General features: G+C 43.5%; 1 protein-coding gene and 1 non-coding gene across 2 annotated transcripts in view; one reads left to right on the top strand and one right to left on the bottom strand.

Annotated features, from left to right (window-relative positions):
- LOC129384034 (lysosomal alpha-mannosidase-like) overlaps positions 1 to 12237 on the top strand; it is a 36573-nt gene extending 24336 nt beyond the window's left edge. The window contains exons 8-9 of the mRNA XM_055069100.1: positions 4758 to 4889; positions 11226 to 12237. Coding sequence (XP_054925075.1) covers positions 4758 to 4889; positions 11226 to 11468 — 375 coding nt within the window. The 3' untranslated portion in view covers positions 11469 to 12237. The remainder of the gene's footprint in view (positions 1 to 4757; positions 4890 to 11225) is intronic.
- An 8776-nt stretch (positions 12238 to 21013) lies between these two features.
- On the bottom strand, positions 21014 to 21201 carry LOC126528656 (U2 spliceosomal RNA). The gene has a single exon (XR_007599072.1). It is a non-coding gene; the product is annotated as a U2 spliceosomal RNA (small nuclear RNA).
- Positions 21202 to 23287: the final 2086 nt, after the last annotated feature.

Here is a 23287-nt window from a genome sequence, read left to right as displayed (position 1 = left end):
GGCCATTTCCCAGTGGAATAAGTTAACTAACGATATTGTGTCGCGATAACATCGACTCTTTTATTAACCGCATTCAGTGTATTGACTTTTCACCATGGTTTTTTTTTATCCTTACATTTCTGTACCACTCCTGCACGGGCCGTGAAGGGCCTGCAGTATATTCAAATAAAAAAAATTTCAACGAGTTCTTTTTCCTAAACATCAAATCGAACTGCACAAGTAACATTTTATTTCATCTGATTATGCAATATGAGCGTGTGTTTTCGCAACGAGTAGTTGAGTGCTAGTGACAGAAATTAACTCAGGAGTGCTTCGTTATAGGGCAAGTACTTGAATGTCTCAGGGGAGTCTCTAATCATGTCCGGCATGTAGCTCAATTTCTCGATTATTAAGGCTCTGTTCGCGATAATATTGATGCCTTAGATATTCTCGAGCACTAATCTTTAACTATAGGCTGACTTAGTGTTTGCCTTTAGTGTCCCTTTAAGCGTCCGTCGGAACGAATCAGTTTCGAACCCGCTCCATAAGAACCGGATTCTTGTTGAAAATTTAGCACTAGCAAAGACGAAGACAAAGGAAGAACGCGTCGCGAGTGGTGTGGGAATAAAAATGAAAATATATGCGTCAGCCAACCCTCTAAAGCGCTGCGCGAGAAAGCGCTGTCTTTTTGGAGCAGGATGACTACCACATTTTCCTATCTTGGTTCAATGTGCGATAGAGCCCTGTTTTGACGTCAAGATCATGCTTGTTCTAGTTGTGTTATCGCTGTAATAATTTTCTCCCCGCACCCATGCGCAAGTCTTACAATTTTTTTTTTTTCTGAAATAAACCTTCAGTTGTCAGAAAGCGCTCGTGGCGCGTACATCCTTTGTCTTCCTCTTTCCTAGCGCTAAATCTTTAACGTGAATCAATACCGACTTGGTCAGTTCACTCTCCATGAGAACCGGATTCTTTATACACTTAGTCACAGACCAACTTCTGTCTGCATCATAGTCCGAAGACGCACGTATGCGTGGCGCGCAGAAACCGTCCCAAAGTGCTACTTGTCACGAAATAAGTGTACATGCATCTGTCGCCTACGAAATAAGTAAGCCACAGTCCCATACATATACTTCTCTCATGCTAATGACAACTAGTGCTTTACCACGCTCGGAGCGTAAATCATGTCTCATAGGAACAATGGACCATTGGCAAAAATATTCTGCGCACGCACGCGAAAGGTTCTCCAACCTGAAGTTCCACATGGACGGTTCACCACTTTCTAAGAAACGCAATAAGTCGTTGTGTAATGACTTCAACATGCGTTCTTTTTTCTTCTTCGTTTCTTTTGCGACAGCAATTATATAGGCACTCCAGACGCATTTGTGCCGTCACCGTCGCTGTTATGTTCGGTTAAAGTTAAAGGGTAATAACATTGTCACAACCATGCTGTATGTAGAAGTGAAAGCTCGCGAGCATGAGGCGACGATGATGGCTCAATCTCGCGCGCCGAAGGGAGGAAAGCGGGAAGGAAGCGCGCCGTCTTCCGCCGCGCGCAAGCTACCGGGGTGAAGGAGGGAGAGAAGCCGCGTGTGGCACGGCCGCGCGGGGCCGTGCAGGCCGTTATCTTGAAAGCGATCCGCGATTAGTACAGAGTCTACATGCGCCGAGGGCTCATAGCTTCGTCGGCGTGCCGTGTTCTGCCGCTTAGTTGGCGTTGAAGCGACAGGTAGCACGAAGGTAAATGCGCTCGTTGCTGCTGCCGTGCTTTCTCACTCCATCGCTTCAACAGCGAGTGTCCGCGCTTATTGAGTGAGATGTGTTCATGTTTACTTGTGCGCGCGTGATACCATGCTTGTTCATTTAGTCAGTAAGCAAATGTTTACGGACGTTTATGAGGCCGATAAAACTACTGTCTTTACTTCGTATAGCTGTCTATTAATTTGCTATCGCCATCGATGCTTCGCCTTCCGGGCGAAACTGCGACTTTCTTTTTTTAACTTCAGACAGCATAAGTCAGTGACGGTTTATTATGGGTATTGAGGGCTGACAAACCAGCGAGGCCAGCGATGAAGAGCGCGCGTTCTAGGCCACGTTATCGTTACCCTTTGAAACGCAAGTGACTCAGCACGACTGCATCAGGCCGGGAAGCAGTCAAATATCACAGACAGTGACAGCGCGGATATGCCTCGTTTTCCAGTAGGATGTTGTAGTTCATCCACTGCCCGGAAGAGGTCCGCCACTACTTTGCAAATCGTGATACTTTGCTTTCACAAGGTAGACAAAGAAGTTTTGAGGAATAGAAAAAAGATTTAAGGAGATGTACACAAGAGAGCTAGGATGAAAAGCATGTATAGCGTACCTGATTACCTGAAACAAAATCGTGATTAGAAATGAAGAGTTCGACGAAGACACGTCACATCAGAATTGCGCAAAGTAAGATCAAATGTACGCCGACCAAACACATAAAAAGAAAACAGGTTTCGGATCCCAAACGGGAACCCTCTTCACCTTGAACAAAGGCTCCGTGTGGGAGTCGAAACGTCTCGTTTTCCTTTTTATGTTTTTGGTCGGCGTCCGTTTTACGTTTTGACCACGGTAGGCGCTATTTCTCACTGCCCCGTTTCAAAGGGGATGCCAATAAATCATCATCATCATCATCGTCTGTTTTCCTAATTAAGCAAAAGCGCGTGCTTCCGCGTCACAGACGCGGGAGAGGTACGCGTGGATAATTGCAAACCTTACCGTTGTCCTTCGCGTCAACGATTTCGCGCCAACGCCCCAACTATATCTGTGAGATGATCGCCCCATGTTGATTATGATTATGGGGATGTTGATGAAATAATTGCATAAGAATACGTGAATAAATACAAAGCCTAGTATATGACTTGTCACATTTCGTAATACGGGTCGTCAAGAGCGCATGCGCATGCTCGTTTCCTTTACGGAAACGGCGCCGGAATAAAATTTGAATTTTTTTTAGAATTTTGTTAACCGCTTCATATCGATTCCAACACGTGCGTTCGATCGGGATCGTCTTTTTATTTTCGCCTATTTTCCTCGGCGTCTCCCTAAATAACCGGCCGTTTTCAGGATAACAGCCTCGTGAACTTCTTTCTGCGCAATAACCGCTTAAGCAAGCGATGATGCAATACTCATGGAGTTGCTAGAACGCTTTCTTTCTGCGCGCTTAGTCTCAGACTATGCGGAAAGCAAAATATTGAAAGTTCTTCTTTCCTTTTTCTCTTTTTTTCTTTCTACGGGACTACTCCGTGTCTTACGACGAAATGCTGATTAGCTGAAAGCTTAAAATTCACCCCGTGTCTCATACAACAATTGAACACTGTAGAGAAGCAGGCAGCCTGTTGACTGTGGCCAACATTACTATTTCATAGTGAACGATCCAATCAATCAAGCCTGTATTATTACAGGCGTAGCGATTTTAAGCATTATAAAGTACAATTTGACGCTAGTTTTACTAATGACGTTAGCTTTATACTTCTGCATAGAGCAGAACACAACATATCACCAGAGTTGAGGCTCACGATTTACGCCGATAACCAGTTCTCTTGCTTAATATATGCTTGGAAAAAGGCATATATTTAAGAATACATATTCTGAAGAGGTGGTCCTGAATTTCACAATTGATCATTTCTTTTCAGTGCAGTTATTTTACTACAACTTCCTAAAGCAATTCTTTGCAGTAAATATTTTCTTGTTCAATTACATTGTCATACTAATTTTAAAAAAAAATGTGGACAAACATGGTTTTGGTTAACTTTAAGCCATGATTTTCACAATGAGGTGCTTTATGTAATGATATGAAACAAAGTTCCTTTTTGTCAACATCTCATTTTGATATTAAGCGAGACATTAATTTTTTTTTCTTCTTTAATTTGGCCTCCTGAACCGCGCTCGGCATAGTTCCGTACCAACACTTTCCCGCATAGCGCAATGGCTCTCAAGCTTCAGCAAATCAGTATGCACAGAGTGGAATTGCAACGTGAATTTCCTCAGCACCGAAGTGCTTGACTGTGTTGCGTAGTCCCAAAATCTATACCAAAAATATCGTCTTTGCCTTGTCTTCCTGTCGTTCCTACCAGAGCGTGCCAAAAGCCGGGAGGTAGGACGAGTGATATCGCAGTTCTCTTCTTTTATTGCAGCTTGTCTTCTTTTTCTTACTTTCTGTTCAATCACAGCTCTCTTAAAAAGATTATTGAATTTTATTCTGGGTTTTTATGGGCCAAAACCACGATTTGAGTATGAGGCACGCCGTAGTACAGACTACGGAACAATTTTGACCACCAGGGAGATCTTTAACGTGGCCCCCCAATGCATGGGACACGGGCGTTTACACATTTCGCCCCCATCGAAATGCAGCCGCCGCTGCCGGGATTCGATCCCGCGACCTCATGCTTAGCAGCGCAACACCATAGCCGCCAAGCTACCGCGGCAAGTAGCAAAAACTTGAGAACACACACCTTAGTGCGCATTCTGGATATGTCTGATGCGCATGAAGTCTTTATCCCAGATCACGGCACGTGACAACAAAGTGTTCTTTCTGCAAAAATACACGAGGTAATTAGTTTCCGCGAGGCTTTAAATAGCCATGTCTTTCTTTGTTTTCTTTTTTTCGTGAGAAAATGGGAGACGGTGGAGGGACATTTAGCTTGGAGTGACCCCATAATCGAGGGATCGCGGCATAATAACCGGCCCTGTTCAAGGCGTTTATAATGTGCTACAGAAACCACCGTGACTTCAGCTTTCGTACTTTCCAGTTCATTGGACTACGGGCGCCGCTTCCAAGTACAGTACACGTGCTGACGCTGGAGAGGCTCTCGGCAAATCAGGTACTCCTCCGCCTGGAACATCTCGCCGTCACCAAAGCGTTCGTCATGCTCAACGTCACGGTAAGTGGACGCGCAACTACAGAGTTCTATAGCTTGTCCGTATCGGTAATCACCATTCACCGAATGCCGAGTTACAGGGAGCAGCCGAGTTGGCAGCGCCATCTAGTGGAGCAGAGTTTAACCAGAGAGCACACACAGTTGTCACTGCAGTGACTAAGCATATTCTACTTATGTGCTGGTGTTAAAAAGCACCGGTAGCGATGCAACGAACAGCAGCTCCTTTCGTTGTTTTGGTATTCCTTCGACGACAACATCCGCGTGACAAAAAAAAACATTTGGCAGAACTTATCTCACGACGACTGCCAACGGTAATGTGTTTACCATGGAATCGAGGCACACTTTCCTCACTCAACAGTGACTCAACGTATTGCCGTCATCGGTACGAGTTATGTATGAGGCGTGTACTGCAGCGGGACTCCTCTTTCGCGCTTCCCTAAGAACACCCAGCGCCATCTAGTGCCGCCGCCACGAAGCTCGAGTGGCCTCTGAAATGCACGGTAGGCCGGCCCGTGTGAACGCTTAGAAAAGCGTCGTCCAGTCCCGGGATCCTCTCTCGCGCTATTTTGTTTTCTGGGCGCGCTGCGCCATCCAGCGGTGCTGCCGAGAAGGCCGCGAATGGCCTCAGAGACCAGAAGCGTGTCTCGCCGGTGCCTGCGAATGCTGAGAATTGTTTCGTCGCTTGCCGCACATCCAGTAGCACATACTCAGTGATCCAGCTTGGTTAGGGGTTCGTTGAAGAGCGGCACACACCCAGTGTATTTGTGGCGCACCATCCTAAAGGGTCTGGTCGCTGTCCTTGAGGGACCCTTGTGACGTGGGTTCAATTTCGTTCGGCTTTCGAGAGATTTAAGGGAACGTTTTAGTCATCTTATAGCGGCACATTCCCAGTGGGACATAACTAGTTGCCTGAGTTGGCGTCGAAGACGTTCGTTGAATAGTGGCACACGCCAAATGGCACATAGATAGTGACCCAAGGAGGCATCAAAAAGGTTCATTGAAGAGCACATACCCAGTGCTGGAAGCCGGCATCGAAGAGTCTCATTGAACAGCCGCACCTACACACACCCGCACCTACAGTGATCCATGTCTGCGTGAACAAGTTTCTTGAATAGCGGCACATAAATACATAGCCCCCGAAAATTGCATAAGGCACCCTAAGAGTGCTGACGCACTAAAATCGTTTCAGGCATCGTTGCACAAACGTCACAGGATGTCGTTTCCAGCGTTGTTACAGCCGCCCACATCTACAGTAACCCCGTATTTCCGTAAAGAATAATTCGCATACTAACAGGCTAAAACTGTTTAACAAAGAGTTTCAGCTTGTTCGTAACGTAATTGCAGTTAACGGAATGCCGTGTTACCGTGGCATATAAACTTGAGATTCTAAACCTCTACTGCTTATCTCGACTGCTGACAGGTTGATGCTTTCGTCCACTTTAAATCCAAGCGCTTCTGGAAGGTCTGACTGCGTGAATATCTTCGCATTCCCTTAGGATGTACCGAATGGTCTCCGAATTGTGGCTGCAGCGTACGCATGCCTCATCTGGTTGCGAATATTCGCTCCGGTATGTTTGCTTGATCACGCGGCTTACTCGCGCCATCTTCTGGTGCAAAGTTTAACCAGATAGGACAGAGAGTTGTCGTTGCAGTGAATGCCCACATTCTAATCGTCCGCTACTGAGATGGACGCATTCGATAGCATTCAGTTCCGTTCGTTTTTATATTTCGTTTGGAGAGAACACCCCCCCCCCCCCCCCCCCCCCCTGGGAGACTCGAAAATTGTTTCAAGCCCTGTTGGACAAAATGTCGCAACCAGCGTTTCTTACTGCCGTTCAGGTTTACCGTAAGCTGGAATTTCAGTACGTATATGGACAAGGTAAAACTCTCTAATACGCAACTTTCTTTTCGTCAGTTCTGCGAATTCCTGACATGAAAAAGAAAAAATATGCAGATACACCCAACTTGTTGAAATTTGACAAGCGAAGCTTTCTTGAAGCGGTTGCATAAAGGTCATGCAAGTCATTATATTCCTCACAGCGGTTGGAACCATAGCGATTACTTGCCTGCCAGTGCATGTAGACGGCAGGAACGCGTAAAACGTGTCACACTCTCGCGTGAGCGAGACCTCGGAATGGCAAACCAAAAACATACAATAATAGATTCGTTGCTGGCTGATGAATGCTACGTATCTTTTAAAGCGTGCGAAGCAAAAGACAAAATAATATCGTTTCCTATTTTTCCCAGACAACGAATACAAAGTGCGGGACTATTTTCAACAGCGGCGCAAGAGGCCCGCTTTGGTATCACAGCCTTCCCTTCAGAGCCAAGAGAAAAATTGGTCGCGAGGATAGTGTCCTACGAAGTTGTCATGAATTCCGAAAGCCACTCGTTTAGATTCATCATCATCATCAGCATCTGCAGCAGCATCATCATCATCAGCCTAGTTAAGCCCAATGCAGGGCAACGGCCTCTCCCATACTTCTCCAACTACCCCGGTCATGTACTAATTGTGGCCATGTCGTTCCTGCAAACTTCTTAATCTCATCCGCCCACCTAACTTTCTGCCGCCCCCTGCTACGCTTCCCTTCCCTTGGAATCCAGTCCGTAACCCTTAATGACCATCGGTTATCTTCCCTCCTCATTACATGTCCTGCCCACGCCCATTTCTTTTTCGTCATTTCAAACTAAGATGTCATTAACTCGCGTTTGTTCCCTCACCCAATCTGCTATTTTCTTATCCCTTAACGTTACACCCATCATTCTTCCTTCCATAGCTCGTTGCGTCGTCCTCAATTTGAGTAGAACCCTTTTCCTTAGCCTCCAGGTTTCTGCCCCATACGTGAGTGCTGGTAAGACACAGCTGTTATACACTTTTCTCTTGAGGTGTAATGGCAACCTGCTGTTCATGATCAGAGAATGCCTGCCAAACACACCCCAGCCCATTCTTATTCTTCTGATTATTTCAGTCTCATGATCCGGATCCGCGGTCACTACCTGCCCTCAGTAGATGTATTCCCTTACCACTTCCAGTGCCTCGCTACCTATCGTAAAGGGCTGTTCTCTTCCGAGACTGTTAAATATTGCTTTAGTTTACTGCAGATTAATTTTTAGACCCACCCTTCTGCTTTGCCTCTCCAGGTCAGTGAGCATGGGTTGCAATTGGTCTCCTGAGTTACTAAGCAAGGCAATATCATCAGCGAATCGCAAGTTACTAAGGTATTCTCCATTAACTCTTATCCCCAATTCTTCCCAATCCATGTTTCTGAATACCTCCTGTAAACATACCATGAATAGCATTGGAGAGATCGTATATTCCTGCCTGACGCCTTTCTTTATGGGGATCTTGTTGCTTTCTTTATGGAGAACTACGGTGGCTGTGCAGCCGCTATAGATATCTTTCAGTATATTTACATACGGCTCATCTACACCCTGATTCCGTATTGCCTCCATGACTGCTGAAGTTTCGACTGAATCAAAGGCTTTCTCATTAATCAATGAAAGCTATATATAAGGGTTGGTTATATTCCGCACATTTCTCTATCACCTGATTGATAGTGTGAATATGATCTATTGTTGAGTAGCCTTTACGGAATCCTGCCTGGTCCTTTAGTTGATAGAAGTCTAAGGTGCTCCTGATTCTATTTGCGATTACCTTAGTAAATACGTTGTAGGCAACGGACAGTAAGCTGATCGGTCTATAATTTTTCAAGTCTTTGGCGTCCCCTTTCTTATGGATTAGGATTATGTTAGCGTTCTTCCAAGATTCCGGTACGCTCGAGGTCATGAGGCATTGCGTATACAGGGTGGCCAGTTTTTCTAGAACAATCTGCCCACCGTCCTTCAACAAATCTGCTGTTACCTGCGGTTGATCTTCTGTTAATCGTTTGGATTACAGTCCCCTAAAGTGATTTATATATGTAAAAAATGTTGGAAGCGTTTCATAAACTTGAGAACTCCGAGAACACGAGGTCACGACTAAACGTGTGAGGAATGCTTATGTATACAGAGGAATAATTGGGCTTAAAGAAAACGTTGTTGCTCTATGTTTTAAGTATTTGAAATAAAGTACGGTGCTTGTTTAGGAGTGTAGTCTCATGGCTTTTAATAATGGCGGCACCTTTGCAACTTAGACGACTTGTTTTGAGAAAATATATAGAGAAACCTAGAGCATGTGTCGATCCTGAAATGAGTCTTTCTTGTGAATGCGTGCAATATTGGTTAGAATCACACCTGTACTCTCGTCTCCTCTTTGGCTGTTTTCATGGCTAGTTTTCTGTTATATTGAAATGTGATGTTAACAGACTATTCAAATTTTCCTCTGGCTATCAAGCAAGCGTTTAATCTTATTTTTCTTTGGGGGGGGGGGGGGCGGGGTTGATTTCGTTTTGCACAAAAAAAATGGCAGTTTCACTCGAAGGGCGCATTTTTGTGGGTTGGTAAAGTTAGCTCTAAGTAATCAGAATCGGTTTTATTGTGATGATTAGACAGATTACAAGACGTTACTATAATGAAGGAGGTCCCGAAGTCAAAGACTACAATGGGACCTTCTTTACGAACTAAACGTAGTCATACCTGTGGTTAGCCGTAAGTGTCAACACGCTACGCCTAAAGAAGTAGCACTGTCGTCGAAGTGAGCATGCGCGGAACGCTACGGCAGCTTTCGCGCGTTGTGTACCTCCACTACTTTTTGAATTCAGTGTGAGGCCCTAACGCCCGCAGAGGCGACTTAGCGTGAGAAACATGTCGGTGCCTTCCAGGCGATAGCCATGTTTCCCTGAGAATATTTAAGATTAAAGGCATACGCTGTGACTTAAATGTTTCGGTGTTGTCGTCGCGCTGCAATGGTAACAAAAAATATGAGAAATAAGTCAGTCAGGATAATAAAACCTGGCCAGGACGCCTTTCAAGAATGTAGCATCTACCTAGCATTCCGAATCACTTGCGCGGAACCTCACGGCAATCCTACCGCCCTCACTATAGAGGTCTGCAGTGCCTTGAAATAAAATTATGATACTTTGAAGCATTTATCGGCAGACTATCACATTTGGTGACTGAATATCCTTGCTAGACGCAGTTTCAATGCATGATTTATTTATGTATTTTTTATGTATTTATTTTATTTATTTATTTATTTATTTACTTACTTATTTATTTATTTATTTTCACATACTGCAGCAGCCTCTGGAAAAGCCATAGCAGGAATTTATTCATCACATTTCCACATATGTTCGCACAAGAACACACAAGATAAGGAAAACTAAAATTAGATAAAAATCACATAATTCAAAAGGCGGAAGCACATAGAAAAAGGAGAGGTAATTGAAACACTTGCCATAAAAAAATTTTAAACATATGAAATTTAGATAACAAATACAGTATGAACAGTATCGATAAACAAAACAAACACTCAATTGCGAGATAAACCGGCACAGAGCAGGCAAAAAAAGAAAGAGCGCGCTACTACGTCCACACACAATTCGGTAATGGCGTCCAAACAGCGTTCACGAGGTCACATCGGTGCTCCTTACAAAAGCAATGTTCCACCATGCCAGATGACACTTGTATAGACAATGGAATCATTTTGTCGTCTGCTCCTCAAGTTCTTCAAATTCTTGAAGTTCTTAGCATATGCCGCTTGTTTTCTATGTGCGAAATTAAATTGACGAAGCGCAAACTTCGAAGCGATATATTTTTTGCACCAAGGCATCGCTTAGCCAAATTCTATGATGGCATTTTCCTCTTGTAGCAATCGCCATTCTTTTACTACTAATCGCACATGTGTGTGCGCATGCGTGCGTGCACGTGCGTGCGTGTGTGTGCGTGTGCGTGCGCACGTTAAAGATCCCCCTCGTGATCAAAAAATTATTCCGCAGTCCCCTCACTACTGCGTGCCTCGTAATCAAATCGTGGCTTTGGCACGCAATATCCCGGAATCCTATTCAATTCGATTCAACAAACTTAATTTGTGATTCTGAATCATTGAGTTTTTTAGTGATTCAGTCGATTATGCATTTCGATTTCTTGTGCGAGTAATGTAGTCCACGCTAAGTAATCCAACTCAAGGACTACAATTGCGCCATCTTCCAGGGGCAATCTAAAAAAAAAATTATGTACCGTCTAAAAAGAAAAGCCGTACGTTTCCAGAAGTGTGTCAGTCGCAGCGCTCCTTTAATTAAAGCCGTCTCCGGCTTCTACTTGATTTGATTTGATTGATTGATTGATTGATTGATTGATTGATTGATTGATTGATTGATTGATTGATTGATTGATTGATTGATTGATTGATTGATTGATTGATTGATTGATTGATTGATTGATTGATTGATTGATTTGCAGCGGCTGTTGGCGGGCCGCCTACTGAAAGACCTGCAACCAGTCACTCTGGCAGCGAACCAGTTCCTTCCGAACGCCACGCGACAACACTGGCCAACGGCGAGGCTCGGTCTACAGCGACCGCACGTGGAGAGCATACGAATGACTTCTCCCGAGGTTATGATAGTGCCCAGCACCGGCGACAACGTAGTCAGGCTCAAGCCGCGACAAATAGTCACGTTTCTGGCTACCGTAGTCGACGAATGACTTGGCGCGAGTGAAAAAACGCGTAGCATTAAATGTATTGATGTTATTCGTGTATATTTATGCCTACCATCACTCACGAATAATGATAGAGTAGATTAGAGTGCATCATCGCCTTCGAAGGGAGCGGGCTGCGCGCACGATTGTGCACGCGAAGGTATGCGCTAAAATCAAAAACACTTATGGAAATAATTATAAGTGCTGACATACATCTTGGAGCACTTTTGCTCAGAGGCTTCCTGCTATATTTAATAAACATGTGTAAATTTTTCTAGTAAACCGACTTGAAAAAAAGACTGTTTGCTATCGGTGTCAGTATGTTATCAAGCAGTGCGTCTGCTTCATTCATTGCTTTTAACAAAGTTTTACAACAGACATTTTTCAGGTATGCTGGAGAGGATTTTGTTGACGTTGTGATGTTTTACGTCCATGTAGAAAGTTCCCGCATGGAGTCCGCATACTGTAGCTTCGCAAAACTCGCAGAAGGAAGAAAAGCTGTTCATCCGCCCGGTTACAGTACACTTGATTGTTCTGATGATGCAAAATAAAGTGAAATTAAATGTTGAATTGACAAAAAAAACTGGCGCCTGATGGGGTTATTTTATGTGTGAAGTCCCATAACTTTGTTACAAAGCCCTGCGGGGCCCATTGAAAGAAAGTCAAGGTGGTAGGATGATGCTTCTTATATTTTTCTTCCCAATTATAGAGTTCTTACAGAATTTGTCTTTAGTTCAGTCCGTCATGTCCCGTTCTCTAATAAAAAGAACTAAACTGACATCTGAAATCATGTGTAGAAATTAATTATTTTCTGCAAACATTGCAACAACCAAAAAGAAAAATACTAAATACATTACTCACGGAATACGGCATGTCGAATGTTCCACCCCCAGCGGTTCCGTTAAGCGTTTAGCAAAGTGGTCGCATGTAGCGATACTTAGCACATTGAAAATAAAGGGAAACATACTGAGTATACAGTTTACCCGCCGCTATATCTTTTTTTTTCTTTGCCACCGCAGGATCGAACTGATTAAACAAAAGAAAATCAAAAGCGAGTACAAATATGCACACCGTAACTGAGAGCACTATGCACGCATATCTGGCACACTTATGTGCATGCAGGACGGGCATCGTTCATGAACATTTATGAAAAGTTTGTGAACAGTTGGTATATGATCAATAAAAAAATTTCTCGAGCGGATGGCACGCAGGAAAAGTACGGACACAGCACTGCATCCAACTTGCTGTTTATACCTGCATGCCGTCGCCCCGCCGCCAACGAAATCTAGCGAAGACTAACTGTACCTTAATGAAAAAACATTGGTGTTATTTTTACAATGCACGTAATACACCTGACCTCCTTCTTTTGGTATTCTGTACGACACGAATGATATGGACGACGCTTAGAATAGCTGAAATGCACCGTGCTAACATTTCCTAAACAACGTGTCTGTGAGCGCGTTCTGAGGATACATCACACAAAAGGAATCGTAGAAAGTGCAGAAGGTGCTGTTTTACTGCGGTCAGCATTCTCAATTAGGGTACTTTATGCGCCCTCCTGGAACTGGCTATCTGACTACCTGTCAATTTCTCTAACCGTTTTTCTGCCGTCCTGGCTATCTGGGTAAATCACGATCGAATGGGTAGTGCACCGGGATGCTATCTATGCTGAGGGAACAGGGTTCCAAACCAACCGCCGGACCAACCTGTGTGGCTGGGTACGTGGCACTATGTACCTACGTGCCACTCTTCAACGAACCTCTCTGACGCCATGGGTCGCTGGCGATGCGGCACTGGGTGTGTACCCCTCTTCAATATTTTTTTCTCTCTGACGCTGGATTGAAGCACTTAGTATGTGCTACTCGATCTACGCTGCTTCTTACGGATCCTCTTTGATACCAACTAGGGTCACATGGTATGTCACGGTAGGTTTGTGCAGCCCCTCAATGAACTCCCCTCTGACGCTAACTTAGATAACTATAGGCACGTGCCCATTGGTATGTGCCGCTTTACAATGACAAAAGCCGTCCTTAAGATTGTCAGATGCTCGGCGGAATCGACCCCGCGCCAAGCGCGGACTTTGAGGCGGCGTCGCTAGAGGGCAGCAGCGTGTGCACTAAGGAGCCTGAGAGAAGATGCTGGCTGCATACTTTGCTTCAGTGCTAATCGCAATAACACCGACATTCAGTGTGAGACTGGTCCTGGCAAATCTTTTTTTCTTTTTTCGTAAGTTTAAGCACGTTTAAGAAATGTGCTTTATTGCCGGACTGTTCCTTTGTTTGTTGGTTTGTGTGTTTGGTTAATATCACTTCATGTTATCATCCTTTGCTCATTGGAGAATCTATTGCACGCGGAGATGATGCTGGCGATACACAGTGGCCAACATTTCGAGTTTTATCAAATAAATCACTCACTCAAGGCAACACCTTGGGGGAGCCCAAGGTATGGGCGCGTTTTCTTTCGGCCTCAAATGTCCGCTGAAGGCATTTCAGTGCAAGGCAAGGCAAACCCACGTATCACACATCACGTATCAGTTCGTCGAACTACTATGTCGGTAAATGTAGAGGACACTTGCCAACACATTTCACATACGCTAAGAGGTTAACACGTCAGACTTCTGGCTGCACATAGTCGCATGGACCCGAGTTTGATTACATTCGGTAAAATTGTGCAAAGTTTCTTCTTCTTTCTTTTGTTTGCTTTTTTCTTCTTCTATCCCTGTGACGACGGTGAGATGAACGTTTATGTACCGCCTGATGACGACGGCATAACGGTAAGTGCTGACACAGCAAACCGACTTTTGAGTTTCTAACCGCACGTAAATGAAAACGAAAAGACGATCACAGAAATTACAAGAAGTAATTCTAATGCTAATGTCTACGGGACGCTTCAAGTGTGACCCTTCAGCCAATATGGAAATGATGGGCAATACATGTAATTGCCTGAACGTCGTCCTCCCGGCTTCAAGCACCTTTGCAAGTGGATAATTATCGACAGAGTAGTACTGCATTGCAAATCACTGCGAGTCGACGAAGCGTTTATAAGTGTTCAGATACCTATCGCCTTGCCGTGCTGACAGAACGGTGACTGCTTCAAAATTTTAGACGCGGTACATCGTAATAAACGAAGATTAAACGAACCTGCAAAACTGTCGGTACACCTGTTAGAATAGTGCAGAAAAGGATACATATAAAACTGATATTTCTATGAGTGCGATCCTTTGCAGAACCTGTGTAGTAAGACCACCACCACCACCACCATCGTTCATTCTCTTTTCCGTGCGCCATTCTCTTCCTTACCACAGCAGTATACGAAGCTAAAAGAAACGAAACAGGCAGCATCAGTCATGATAGTTATTATCACTGCTGCTACTACTACTACTACTACTACTACTACTACTACTACTACTGCTACCATTATTATTATTATTATTATTATTATTATTATTATTATTATTATTATTATTATTCGTTTCACAAATAGAAATACAAGTGGCCTAGAGGAAAACAAGGGAAGGAGCAGGCTGGCAGCAGGCTCCCTAAAGAGACAACGCCTACCCACCCGCGAGAAAGAGGGCATGCAAATTCAAATGGAATATAAAAATTAAGGCAAGAAAAGTGGAAAAAGCTAAAGGAGAAATCACAAACATCAAAGTAAAACAATGACAAAAAATGGTACAGCAGAAGGAACAAAACAACATCTCCACAGGTCGCATTAATTATTAACGAGTTTAAAAAAAAACTGAGCTCTCGTCACTTGCGAAAAAAAAAAATGCAACTATAAGTTACACCCGCATCCATTCAGAGCATACAAACAAACTAAAAAAAATAACGTTGTACTGCTCCTAATCTGCAAAGCATCCGTACAGCTCTGGCGCATATCGCACGGCTTGGCTCTTCAATGCAACGTCCGTACCTGTAACACGCTCCTATGGGAGGTAAAAAAAAATGTGGGTTTGGGGGGGGGGGGGGGGGTGACGCGACACTACATCCTTCAGCGGTATAGTGACACCACAGCGGGGCTGCTTCGTTTCTCTATCCTCTGCCAACGACAACGTCGTAGTCAGGTTACATCCCCCGCGCACGTAGCAAGATGAGGCCTGTAGCCATCTTCGCGTGTTCTTTGGTGCTACTGTTCCACAACTGTCCAGCGACGTCCGCGGGAAACAAGTGCGAACTAAAGGTGAGTGATCGGCGAGACGCCTTCCGGTGGCGAATGCGAGTGTAGCAAGTTATTTTAACGCGAGACAAACATAAACCGCAAAGTAACGCTTCGGCCTCGGCTGAAAGGTGAAGATGCGATGTGGGAAACGGGGTTCTTTTTGGGCTAAGCTGACTGTGCCACTCGGGACACCTGTATTAAGGTATCTTGTCAATTAACGACGAATTAACGACCACGTTACGACAAGCGGTGACACGTGCTTCGAAGTCGTCTCGACGCGGCCTTGTAGACCACATTTATGTATTGTCACGCGCTGCAATGACGGCGAAGAACGAAACGGTGGCACAAGTGTGAGTCACGTAACTACATCTTTGTTCGGCGAACTTGTGCCCGTAAAAAACAACTCTCGAGAACAACGTACGACAGCGGATAGCACAATCGTCGGTCGTCGAAGTCTGATGTACGGCTCAAACGCGTCGGCTGCTTATACACGATTCATCATACACTCTAGCATAAACACTGACGCTCGCGCACGTTCCGGGATGTATACACCACTATTCTCTTCGAGCACGCAATCTGATTAGACGAATATTCTTTCGTTATAGAGCCAGCGACGACATTCGAGACAGTCCCGTTACAGAAAGGTGCGTCTCGCACCGAGTGATAACTTTATAACCGTGATCAGTCGGTGAAAGACTTTCACAAAAAAAATGGACATGTGTCAATAACTGAAAAGAAAATGCTTGGACAATGGTCGTGTCTTCACAATTAGCAGCGAACCGAGGGAACCCACTGTGATTATCATAAGTGCAGTGACCTGATCACTTGTCTGAAGATATGGCTATGCAGCAGGTATAATGTTTCTTAAGCTTATTGTAATCACATAACCTTGTCGCGCCTATTCTCAACTGAACTATCCGACCATGGTCGAGAGCATCTCATGAAACGATTACGCATTGCAGTCTGATGTGCGGTCTTGCCACGCCAATATCAATCTCAGAATATGGACGATTCGAATCTTGCGCAGCTCGAGCGTGAATTCAACGCAACATGCATAGAAGCAAACCTTTAACCATTTCCTTCTGGCAATACAGTTAATAATAGGTTAGCATTAGGAGTGTCAAAGAGGAAAACAGAGAGAGAATTTATGTGAAAAACAGAGATCGGCCTAAGCTAGCGCAGTCTAGCCTGTTACTCTGCATAGGGGGAGGGGGATCAGAGACATATAGGTGGGACGAGTGATGTTTTGCCACAGAATGTTGAACCTGCTTTAACCGTTATGCATCCCTCTTTCTATGTGGTAAAAAGTGTGTCAGTATAATATATATATATATATTGCAACTGACGATGGTTGACTCCGGATTACTGTCAGTTGCGCTTCCCTCCTCGAAGAGCTAGGACGTGTATCGAGTGAGTTCCTGAACAACCCTTTGCGATGTGGTGAGCGCGGTTTAGATCCTCGATCCAGAGCCTCAAAGAAGTTAGCCGTAATGTTAACTCATTCCTCTCGCATTTACCGCCAAATCTCCACTGAAGTATTCTTTATTTCATTTGCAATTCGAAAATATAGGGCGACTCCCTTCACGAAAACTTCTGATCGGAGACATATTTGTGCATATCAAGGAGCCACGACTAAACACATTTGTGCCCTTTTCGTTGGGGACTGATATCTCAAAACGTATATCCTTCCTTGATTTATGTCTACGTGGTCGTCCTCGCCTTTCACTTTATGACAGGAATTTTTCCAACAGTTCCCACATAGTACCAGGCATGCGTGTTACGAACTGACGCACCGCGCGGGGAGACCCATAGCCTACTTCACAGGACGAGGCTTTAGCGAAATTACAATCTCTTCAAACCACGGTTTTAATGGCGAGGTGGGCGTCACTTTCGGACTGCTCAAAGTGGGAGAGAAAACGTCAAATACCTAACTTCCAGACAATGCCGGTTACTTAAGAGCGAGATGTGTGCGTATTTTCGTGTAATCGTTATCGTGGCTGTTTGATTGGAGGATATGCTGGGCGAAAGTGCGCACAAAATCAGAAGTCATGTAAAAAATTTTGCGCATCCTCGAGGCAAAAGTGTGAAGGCACGAAGCAAGGTAAATGAAGTAATACGAAGTGAAGTAAGCGCAAGAAAACAGAGTAAAACACACTATGTAACATGGCATGATAAAGTGACGAACAGTAACACACAGTGATACACAATCTGCAACAGCGAGTAAAAATATTAAAAGGGACGGCGGGGCAAGCGTTTTCGGCAGCGACAACCACTTGAAGTCAAGGAAAGCACTGAGGAAATTGACTGCGCGTTTTCTTTTTGCCTTACTAAAATGTAGATATAAGTAAAAGTGAAATGAACCCGAGAGGAAAGATCCCTCGTCATGGGTGCGAGAGGGGAAGCCACAACCTTGTCACAACGAGCGTGATGATTAACCAAATTTATTTATTTATTTATTTATTTATTTATTTATTTATTTATTTATTTATTTACCCTCAGGGCCTTTCGGCATTAGAGAGGGGAGTGGGTTATACAACAAATAAGAAGGAAATAAATTACGAGCTTCTACACAATATTTGCTAATTGTACAATGTTAGCTGAAAGTATGACAAATACATTAATAGAACATGACATATAGAAGTAACATTAGACAACAAAAAAAAAGGAAAACGCCAACAGTAGTTCATACAAATGTTTGCTATTATACAATGTCAACTAGTCGTTTTCGAAAATAATCATTGTTATTAATGGAAACAATGTCAGAAGTAAGTTCATTCCAATCTTTCGACGGACGTGGCAAAAAAGTGAGTGTAAAAAATATGTCGTGTTACATGCACCAATTCGAACTTTGTGCTGATGATCAGTACGGTGTGATAAGTAATATGGTCGCGACATAAATTTCGTATGAAGTGTAGGGTGGTGACACAGCTTATGAAAAAATGAAAGGCGGGAAATTCGTCGACGTGTTGCTAGCGGTTGAAGACCCAGATTCGATTTCATTGAAGATACGCTTGCACCCCGGTTGTAGTTCCAAAGAATAAAACGAGTGGCGCTGTTTTGGATTAGTTCAAGGGAATGTATTAGGTTTTCGTGAAAAGAGTTCCATATAGCTGCAGCGTATTCTAATTTTGGCCGTAGCATGGTTTTATAATGTAGAAATCTTAAAGGAGAGGGAGCACGAGAAAAGTTACGGCGTAAGTATCCCAGCAAGAGGTTGGCTTGGTTAATTATATATCCGACGTGATGATTCCCCGTTAATTTAGATGTTATATGCAGGCCTAAGTATATGGGTTAGTCGATTCTAAAGCAACGTTATTCAAGTAGTACACAGGCAAGTTATCGTTAGGTCGGGATACTCTCAGAAACTTGCACTTGTTAATGTTAAGTTCCATTCGCCACAATCGGCACCATTTGCTGACGTTATTAAGATCAGCCTGAAGCAGGGTGATGTCTTGTTCGTTAGTTATTCTATGAGGATTACACAGTCATATGGAAATAAATGTATGTTAGAAGTTATTGTTGAAGGTAAGTCCTTAATATAGATAAGGAATAATAGAGGTCCCAGGACGGAGCCTTGTGGAACACCGGACTGAACGTCCCTATGAGGTGAGTCATGACCATTAGCTGTTACGAACTGATAACGGTTAACTAGAAATTACTCAATCCATTTTATAACGTTACGATCCAGGTTTAGTTTGCTTAGTTTCTAAAGTAAAAGTTTATGACACACTTTGCCAAAGGCTTTCGAAAAATCCTAAAAGATGCAATCGGCAAGAGAAGAATGGTCAATATTTGGTGAAGTTTGTGAGTAAATGTTATTAATTGTGATTCGCATGAGAATGATTTTCGAAAACCATGTTGTGATGGCGAAAAAAATGAATTAGATTCAAGAAATTCCGCAAGTTTAGTAAAAATAATATGTTCTAGCAGTTTGCAGCAGGTACTGGTTAATGATATCGGGCGATAATTTGTAGGAGACGTTTGGCTGCCAGATTGATGCAAAGGAATTATTTTTCCTATTTTCCATTCTGACGGAACAGTAGATGTGTTGAGTGATTGTTGGAATATTTTGGTTAAAATAATGGAACTATAAGAGCAGGTGTATTTCAGAAATTTAGCCCTGATGTTATCAAAGCCGGTTGACGAATGTATCTTCAATGAATCTATTAGTCGAATAACTCCGGGAATTTCAACAGTCACTGGAGACATAGTTAAGAAGTTACAGTAAATCAAGACAGGTAGTTGAATTTCAGCTGTGCACGAGAAATGTTTAATAAGGTTATTATTCAGAATAGTTGCACATAGGTTTTTCGGAACAGGGTTACCAGAGCAATTGTTAAGAGGGATAGAATCACCGGAAGGTGGATGTATGACGCGCAAAAACTTTTTTACGTTAGTTATCAGAATAGATGGTAATGTGGTTGATAAGAATGATTCTTTAGCGTATTTGAGTGCGGCTACATAAGCGTTAGATGCTAATGTGTAGGCTTTCCAACGGGAGTCATTGGGTGATTGAATAAACCAGAGAGACGGCTAACCACCTGCTGCCACTAGCTCGCAAATCCGTACAGCTTCGCGTCGTCTATATGTCACCATTTCGTTGGATCCGCGTGTTTTGTTTGTTTGTTTTCTCTTTCTTTAGCACCTTCCTCCCTCCCCATAACACCATAGCTCGCCCACAACATTGTACTAAAATCTGTGGAGTCCTCGACTGTGATGAAAATCCTTGCAACTCTGTGATCAAGGCTCACACCCGCCTCACGTTAACTGCCGCAGGGGTGCCCCAAGCCAAAGTTTGGTCACATCAACGTCCACGTGCTCTGCCACAGCCACAACGACGCCGGCTGGCTTCGCTCGGTGGACAGCATCTACAATGACAGTGCGCCGGGCACCTTTTTTTTTTCCTTCTGTTTGCCACTCTGATCTGTTTTTCGGGGTGTAGCTCGTCCTCATCTTAAAGACATGCTGTAGCACTTGCCTGCTCAGGGGGAATGACCGAGAGTCGTTCGGATTTTAGAAATGCATCAGATCCGTAAATTTAGAATATGAAGTTATTAAAATAAATGAAGAGCAAGTAGAATATATCGGACTTTTCTTGAGCAGTCATTTGAATGAACGATAATAGAAACAATCTAAAATAAATAATGCGCGAAGAAACAGGCGACCTGCGAAATTAACAACCAGCCCGAGGATCCTCCTAAACTTCACATTCGTGGCTTCGAAAGATTTTGTAAAGTGTTGCAGTAATCTTAATCGAGGTTTTCATTGTAATTTTTTAATGCCTGCAGATATGTCGAGGTTACACGAATACTATTGCCATTCTATTATATTACAGCGAAGCTGTTCATGGCTAGAGTCCCGTACATTTTTTTTTTTTTCTGCGTGTGCAAAAACCGTGGGCCGATCTCGGAGATAGTGCAATACCGGGCCCACCCGCGGCGGAGGTGAAGCCGGCTTCAAGCACTCCGCCAACTTGCAAAAACAAGTTTAACATCTTGGGTCCAAACAGAACCCGTATCAGATATTAAGCTGATAACAGACACTACACTTTCACCCGCGTCGGCCACGTCTACGTTAACACCGCCCTCTCTTTATCGGCGTTCCAAGCGCTTGCGTATCTAGTTTCATTTCCTTCCGCTCTCCCGTGGTGGCGTTCCCGTCGAAGCGTCACGAGTTTCGAGTTTCCTCTGGCTCCTCGGGGCGGCGGTGCCGTCGTCCGCGCGAATGTATACAAAAATCACGATAAATGAGTTCGTGCTTTTGCTCAAAATTCTGTGTCACCTCTGTGTCGTGTGCTAAACAACTTCGCTGGTCATCCACCTTCAAAGAGTTGAACTTTTTTACCAGTCTAAGTGAACACAGTTTTTTTTTTAATTCCTAAAGTAAGAGCACAAAATCAAAACACACAAACGAGGGTCCCAAAGCCATGGGCTGCTGCGGGACCCTCTATAGTAAACAACGGGGAAGAACCGAGGCGCGAAAAATATGAATGCAACTGTTATCGACCAAAACTACAAAACAGAACGCATTTCAATTAAGGACCATTAGATGTTATCAAATAAGCCAAAATTGCGAAGATGTGGAAAAATCTTATTAAACATTAAGATATACGAGACGACTTGTTTGAAGTTATCCGGAATTTTTAAATAATCGCCTGCGGCAGATAGCATAATTTGTCCTTGAGCTGGATCATTCGAAGAGGCGAACATTACTAGCATGAGAGATCGAAACACACATTCAACTAATTACCAAAAATTCACAAATTAACTGATAACTAGCTACTTCACAGCACACATTGCAATTTAGAATTGTAGTCGGTGTGTTTGCAAGATGTATACACTTGAAATGAAGCTCCAGACTGACACCAGGCTCGAGATATTTCCCAAAGCTTGGGACAAAATGCATCGCGTTCCAGATGCTTTTGCTGTTCAACGAATAAGGGCGTTTTGGTAAAAAAGTAAATGGGACAACAGTGCATTTTTACGACGAGGTTGATGGCGCATATCTACAAGCTGGCGTCAATGTGTAAGTTCATTCCAAGTGGATATGCCTTGCAACCTCGCTGGCTACAATTCGTAAATTACAATCTGTGCTGTAACGTAAATAATTAAGAAGTTACTTAGTGATTTTTTGCTTAGTTGAACAGGTGTTCCCATTTTTCACGCACGTAGTATCCGCATCTCTCAATAATCCAGCTCAAGGAGTAGAATTTTTATCTGCAACAGATGATTCTCAAAAATTCTGGAAAACCTAAAAATTATCACCCCGTATACTGCATGTACACAATCATATCATTTTCGGCATCAGCTATTAGTAATACTAGCCAAAGATTTTAAAAAATCCGACATCAGTGAAGAACCGGACAAATATAAGGCAGTTAAGACTAAGCAAAGCACAAAAAACGGAACGATGTGAACTACCTAATATTTTTTAACGAGTATATTTGAATGCGAATAGAGTAAGCCATTGTTTTAAACAATATGTCATATTACTTCATTGTGTAGTGCCATTGAAAGCTGGTGTCATTACGCACGGGGTGCGCTACTTACCAAGCACAGCCTATATTTACAGGTGTATTGACACGCAAACTCAAAAGCCACTGAGCGATTGAATTTAGGAGGTGAAAGCGATTATTAATGATGTAAAACGCTTGTCATGCCTCAAGTCACATTGAAATCCACGTACCTAATTTTCTCCTTCGTGCGAGCTTCCGAAACGCAGCGAATGGGAGCCGCAGTTTGTAGCTATCTTTGATCTCAATGTTGTTTGAAAGTGAGCTTCTGTCGTATCACTTAGGGCACTTCTTACGTGTCACTAATAAAACGCTGAAAGGCTAGAACAGATCTCTTTGAATCATGAATACGAAATAAATGAACTGCATACTTGAAGTCAGCGCGTGAAACAACGCAAACACGAAGAGAAGGACACAGGACGAGCGTTGGCTAACAATTCAAGAGCATCATACTAAAGGCTGACATTGAAACAACATCTTATTTTTATTTTGGCCTTGGTTAGTGACCTGCTTCATTTTTAAAGAAGGCTAACCCCGCCTGCACGAACATTCTATTAAGCGACATGAAACAAACTGGCAAGTCCACTGCGTCTAACAATGTATCAAAAAGATAGGAGGTCCTGGCGCAAAATTATTACGCTGCCTTTGTATG

Source organism: Dermacentor andersoni, chromosome 9 (assembly GCF_023375885.2).
Source record: "Dermacentor andersoni chromosome 9, qqDerAnde1_hic_scaffold, whole genome shotgun sequence".
NCBI classification, from domain to species: Eukaryota; Metazoa; Arthropoda; class Arachnida; order Ixodida; family Ixodidae; genus Dermacentor; species Dermacentor andersoni.
This window is presented reverse-complemented; position numbering and strand designations above follow the sequence as displayed.